This window comes from Peromyscus leucopus, chromosome 4 (assembly GCF_004664715.2).
Source record: "Peromyscus leucopus breed LL Stock chromosome 4, UCI_PerLeu_2.1, whole genome shotgun sequence".
NCBI lineage: Eukaryota > Metazoa > Chordata > Mammalia > Rodentia > Cricetidae > Peromyscus > Peromyscus leucopus.
The window spans coordinates 141433850-141439849 of NC_051066.1; the positions used below are offsets into that span (position 1 = coordinate 141433850).

At 44.6% G+C, this 6000-nt stretch overlaps 1 protein-coding gene across 1 annotated transcript in view; it reads left to right on the forward strand.

Moving 5' to 3' along the window:
- Nucleotides 1-1670, forward strand: part of Rab22a (RAB22A, member RAS oncogene family) — a 53826-nt gene extending 52156 nt beyond the window's left edge. The window contains exon 7 of the mRNA XM_028893781.2: nucleotides 521-1670. Within this exon, the coding sequence (XP_028749614.1) occupies nucleotides 521-618 (98 nt within the window). The 3' untranslated portion in view covers nucleotides 619-1670. The remainder of the gene's footprint in view (nucleotides 1-520) is intronic.
- The last annotated feature ends 4330 nt before the right edge of the window (nucleotides 1671-6000 follow it).

Consider the following 6000-nt stretch of genomic DNA (forward strand, 5'->3'; position numbering starts at 1 on the left):
CACTGTGTACTGTGAGAGACCATCCTAAGGGGCAGAGGAGCTGGGCACATCTGGGAGTATCCACATACCTGTGATGGTCTCTGCCATGAGACATGGAGCCAAGCACGTTGGTTGTTGTTTTGTTTTGTTTTTGTTTTTTTTCCCTAAATGTGTGTGTTTACTGGCTCAAGAGAAAATGTTTTTAGTCTAATTTTTGTGTTTAAAAAGTTTACTAAATGTTGTTTGGTATCCTTATTTGGATCCTCTAATAGAAGAAGTATGTTAGTTGAAGAACTAGTGACATCTGAAAAACTGGTGCCATGGCAATGCTGTGGTCTTCACTGTGGCAGGTGTCCTGTAGGTCGGGTGTTAGGTGATGCTAGGTCAGGTGACCAGGCACACTGTCCCTGTCATCTTGATCATCTTCCTTGTCCTAATCTCCGTGAAACTGCCATGTTGCATTGCCAAAATTGTATCTGAGAAGGAACAGATTAGGAAATCAAGCTTATGCCTCTTCTCCTGTCCTCTCCCTTTGGTGCAGGCCGAAGAATTCCATCCACAGATGCCAACCCGCCGTCCGGTGGCAAGGGCTTCAAACTCCGAAGACAGCCATCAGAGCCAAAGCGAAGCTGCTGCTGATGACCCAGGCCCCATACTGATGAAGAAGAAGGTGGTCCTGGACGGTGCGGGAGGATCAGTCCCTGCCATTGGCAAACGCCTCATGCCCTGGAGTCTTCTTCATGCAAAAAGGACTCAGAGGAACTGGCTGTTGGGTTCTCTTGGAAAACTGCAGCAGGTGTTTCCATCTACAGACTTCTGGTGCAGACTCTGGCTTGCAAAGGGACCACATCCTTGGCTATTGACCTAGCTGAAAGGAGCATCTGATATATGGATGGTAGGATTGAATTGCTGGTGCTTTTGTAATCAGGATGTCATGTATCATTTGTAAAGGGAAATGAGCACTTTCATGGATCTTAAGGGAAAAGGCTGCGGAGATGGTCATCTCCTTGGTCCTTGTCTCTAGTGTCAGCGTTGCGTCATTTAAGATATAGAAAGTGATCACAGTGGAGGGACGATTGTTCCTGGGACAGTCTCCACCATCTCTAAAGCACTTTCCTACACAGTAAATTAACACGCAGCGGCAGCGGCAGCCTGACTCACCTTGGGTTTACTTCTGACCCTGTTTATGTCACCACATATTATTAGTTTTATCATTACCTTTCTAAATAAGTTCTCATGGCCCAGGGGATGGTGCAGAGACACTCCTTGGAGCCAGTTGAGTTACATGTGTCTACACTGATAAACAGTGGTTTAAAAGGAAGAGAGAAAGAACAAAGGAAATGGTTTTTTGTTTTTTGGCCCAGGTATTTTAATGGGGGAAAAAAATGTGTGCTGCCTAGCAAATGTATATTTGTAGTCTATATTTATGAGACCGTTGCTTTAAAATTATAAATTATGTAAATACATTAATAATTTCTGAATTCTGTTCAGTACTCCATTTAGTCCTGTACCCCGTCTCACGTGTGCCCCCCTCCCCCCTCCTCCCCCATTTTTCAGCTGGTCCACAGAATATTTTGAAGCACATTCACCTTGTGCAGAAGCGTAGAGCACTTAGCTCACAGCCTGCTTCCTCTTCCCGAGCCCCTCTGCATCCCATCTGGAAATGGTAATAAAGACATATGCCTCCTGGACAAGCCTGACCAGTCCTTCCTAGCCTGGGGCGAGTGAGAGCCCAGCACCCGTCACTCACCTGGCTTTGACAGTAGCAAGCTCAAACCAACTGTGTTCGGAGTGCTTTGCTTGTTAACAGCCAGCTCACCTCGTCCTCCTTTATCTTCTCTTGCCTCTGTTAGTGCTTTGCACTCTTTTCCCTCAGGAGCCTAATGAGGTTCTTAATATAATCTAAAAATAAAGCCCCCAAGTGAAACTGCTGGAAATTTGTTCCTGGCCTGATTTGGCACCCTTCCAGCCCGAGTATTGTAAGGGAAGGAAATTTACAAGATTAAATAGGAAATGAAACAGCTTGAATTTCAAACCAAATGTGTTTTCAGAGCAGTCCTTAACTGAACAGTCAAAACTTTTCAAAACAATTGTTACTACTTTGTGCCACTCCTCTATATGCTTAAAATGGAGAGGTATTAACGGAGGGTGACCCAGGTGGCCCAGACTGAGCGAGGCCATGTAAATAAACATCATTTGTTCACCCTCAATGAGATCAGGCTTCCAGCACCTTGTGTACTGAGCCTCCTGCACAGTGTCCAGTTCACACGCATGTAGAGAAAACCCTATGATTTCCCGAGACTGGCTCCTTCCACCTGTGGTGGCTTGATAGGACTTGACATAGACCTGCAGGAGGGTATGTCTCCAACAGTCCCACGCCAAACCTCCATCTCCAGCACAAAACAAAAACAAAGCTGCTTGGCTCATGTGGACAAGGCTGCCCATGTGAGACCCTTTCTGACTTGTTTCACCTAAAGTTGGTATAAATTTATGATCTGAACAGCCCAGTAGGTTCTGGAAGTCGTGGCACATCCCATGGCTGATCTCCTCTGTGGCACATGGTAGCTTCTCTCGCTAACTCCCTCTCGTGCCACATGTAGGGAGTGACTCTGGCCATGGCTGCATGTCTTACCAACAGGATGAGCAGCATGAACCCTCTGTTCGTGTCTTTCTTCCCTCTCTGTCACCAGTCTGTCCAAGAAGGGGGCTGCCCTGCTTGTGGTATCATGTACTGCTTAATGACAGCAGGTTCAAACTCAGTGAACACAGTGAGATCTCCATTTACTTTCTTAGAAAATGCCTAGTAAAATGTAGTCAGACATAGTGCTTTATTTTGACCACATTTTAGATTAAATAGGAATCTAATACATTATTTCTTATTTTCCTGGGGTTTTTTCTTAAGAGAAATATCCAGACTCCAAGGGCATTAAGACATAGCCCCTCCATAAAAATCTGGTTCCCTATGATGCAGGGCCATTTTTAAAAATTTTGAAGACTGACCAGAAAGGGAAAGATCTTTAATTAACTGCCAGTGTGTATTGATTTCTTTCAGAGAAATTGACATAAGCTCCTTGCAGGTGTCCAGTCCTAGCAACCACTGGTCTCTCCATCTCTTCTTTTACATAAGTGTTTTTCTGATTCTGTGATAACTAATTAGCTATCATTTGATGATTAAAAGAACATAAAGTGAGAGTCTGATTAAGTGTCCTTCAGTGTAAACTCTGTGAGAAGTGATTGGAGAGAAATACCTACTGCAAGCCCTTCCGGTTCCCAGTGAAGCGCCATTGCCTGCTTGTCAGCTGCACCCAAGACAAGCACTGTGCACGGCAACCGAAAGATTTATTGTAAATTAACCTGGGTCCTTGTTCCCCTTTATGATGATGTTTGAAGTAACCGCCTCCTCTCATTGTGCTCCCGTTCCTTGGACGCCTACCCAGGTCAAAGGACCGAAATTTTCTTATGAGAGTCATGGCTACTTGAAGAGACCAGTGTTCTTGTTGAGATTAGCTGTCCTCTGGATTTTTAAATATGCCGGGGGAGTGGGGGTGGCCCACATTTAATTTTAGAACTTGTCTGTAAGTCTTACATTTGTTCCTTGTCTCCGGGAGGAAAGTGGGTATGGGGGCTTTCTAAAGCTCTTAAGAGAAACAGCTCCAAGTGTCCTGTAGGTGGCTGTCACCTGGCACCCAAAGGGCTGCTAAACCAGAGGGTCTGCCACGGTATTTCAAGGGTACCGTGTTTGAATGGGTGGGTTCAGTTTGGGGTACACTGCATGCCAGCACGTGGGCCTCCACATCCCAAAAGGCAGTAGTTCACTGCCTTCTGTCTTTTCGATTGCAGAAGAGGCTGATGGGGTTCAGCTCAGCATTCCTCACTCATTCTTTCAGAACCCACAGAGACTGTGACATGTGGGCCCTTACACCATGTGATCTCTGTAACTGGCCCTTGGACACCCATGTGTCTGCAGACCCTGCAGGGGTCAGGAGAGAACCCTCCTGGGCAAAGGTAGCTGGGACCCTTAGTTCTGCCCTAACCTCCAACCCTGCTTCAGAGTATGGCAGCCAGACAGGTGGCTTGTATCACAGAACTTAGCAGGCTCCTTAGCCTGATTCTGGTGAGCACAGAATGACAGTGGGGAGCTAGGTCATGGAATTCCTCGGAAGTCCTTTTTTAAATTTGTTTTGAAGGGACAAACAACACAATTTTTAATTGTTTGATTTCATCAGTTTTTAAGGAAGAAATCGGATGTACCTTCAAGATTCAAGCTGTTAACTATGCCTTCCTTACGGCGGGGGTGGGGGGACTTCGTTGATAAAAGGTGATGGTTTAAGATAGCCCATGAATGGTTTTTTTTTTAATGGGTTGGTGAGATGTCTCAGCAGGTAAAGGCACTTGCTGCCAAGGCTGATGACACAAGGTCAATCCCTGGAACCCTCATAGTGGAAGGAGAAGAAGTCCACAAGTTGTCCTCTGATCTCCAGATGTCCTCCCACACCACACACACAGACACATCAACAAATGTCATAATTAAAAAAATATCCTGAGCAGCCAGTTATTTAGAAGACAAGCAGAACACAGTGCAGTTTTAAAAGAGGAAGATCAGGTAGAGTTTAGCCTGAGACTTAGAAGAATGGCCTCGGTGGATTTCCTGTGACAGCGGAGAGGCTTGTCTCGACTTCAGTAATAGAAAACCAGGCAGTTTGATTATCTGATCTGCGAGAAATGTTAATGGAATGCCAGGGCATTTGTCCTGTTTTATGTGCAAATGAAACTCTAAAAAATATTAGAAGGGTATTGCCCTTCTCAGGAGCCTTCCTTATGCATCTCAGAGGGTGATGAGTGAGGGACCTACCCTGATGAACTTCATCAGATGTGCTGAGAAGGGCAGATGAATAGAGCTTGGAATCGTCGTATTTCTCAGCTCGTCCTTCAGGATGCTCTGAGCCTGGAGGAGTGATTTACTCTCTGGAGCTAGGATTTCTACCAGCATAGATCAAGTTTAATTTGATGCTCTGTACCATCAGAAATAACTAATATCTGTGTTCTTTCCTCTCAGAGGGTAATCAATTAGAGATGTGCTAGAATATTTTTGGCTTCAAAACAAAAGGATTCAGAAATTTAATAAAAAAAAAAAAAACTCAGACCTTCCATCGATTCCTTTTCATTATGTTGAACATTTCAGATAGCAAGATTAGAATATATAAATAGATGGTGAGATTAAAACCATAATGTCTAAAAAACTTGCAGAAAAAAAATGTTTTAATTTGCTGTGAGTTCATTTTACAGTGTCCAGTGCCTCATCAAAATGCTGCATAATTACAACAAGCAAAAACCCGGGTAGCTCTCCACAGACAGGACTTAAGTGCCAAGCTCTGTCTGCCAATTAATAGAGAGTCCTAAGACAGTCATGATTTTTTTTTTTAAAGAGCCTCCTTTAATTGACAGTCTTCAAGGATGGGTCTTCATGTCCTCCTTAATGGCACTGTAGAAACAGCCTGCTGCTTTCCTCAGGCCACTTCTTGATTCAGGAACTTGGCAGTGTTTAGAGTCAGGTTGTATATGGACAGTCCATTGGAGTGAATCATCTTTACACAGAACTGACATTGTCAAGGAGGCCCCAGAGCATCTAAAACCAAGTTGTGTGTTTCATCTACCACTCCACAAAGCAAGTTTTGAGTCACTTGCTCAGCCAGGCTGGAGTCCACCCCATGCTCGCCCGCTCCAGACCATTGGGAGACCTGCAGTACTGTTTGCTTTGAGGACTAGTCCTCACATCATTTGACCATCTTTAACACTTGGCATTTATATTTAAATTATCCTGGAACTTTTTTCCCTCCCATCCCTGTTTGAAGTTACTACATGGTGCATGAAACTTTCTCAACTTGGGTCATGCCCATGATGTCAGAGGGACCAGTCAGATTGGTGGGGGAGGATGAATGGCAGCTGGTCTGGGCTCTATTTTTAAACCATTTGTTGTGTTCTGTAGACAGAGCTTTATTGCCCCAAGGAGGATCTTTTTTA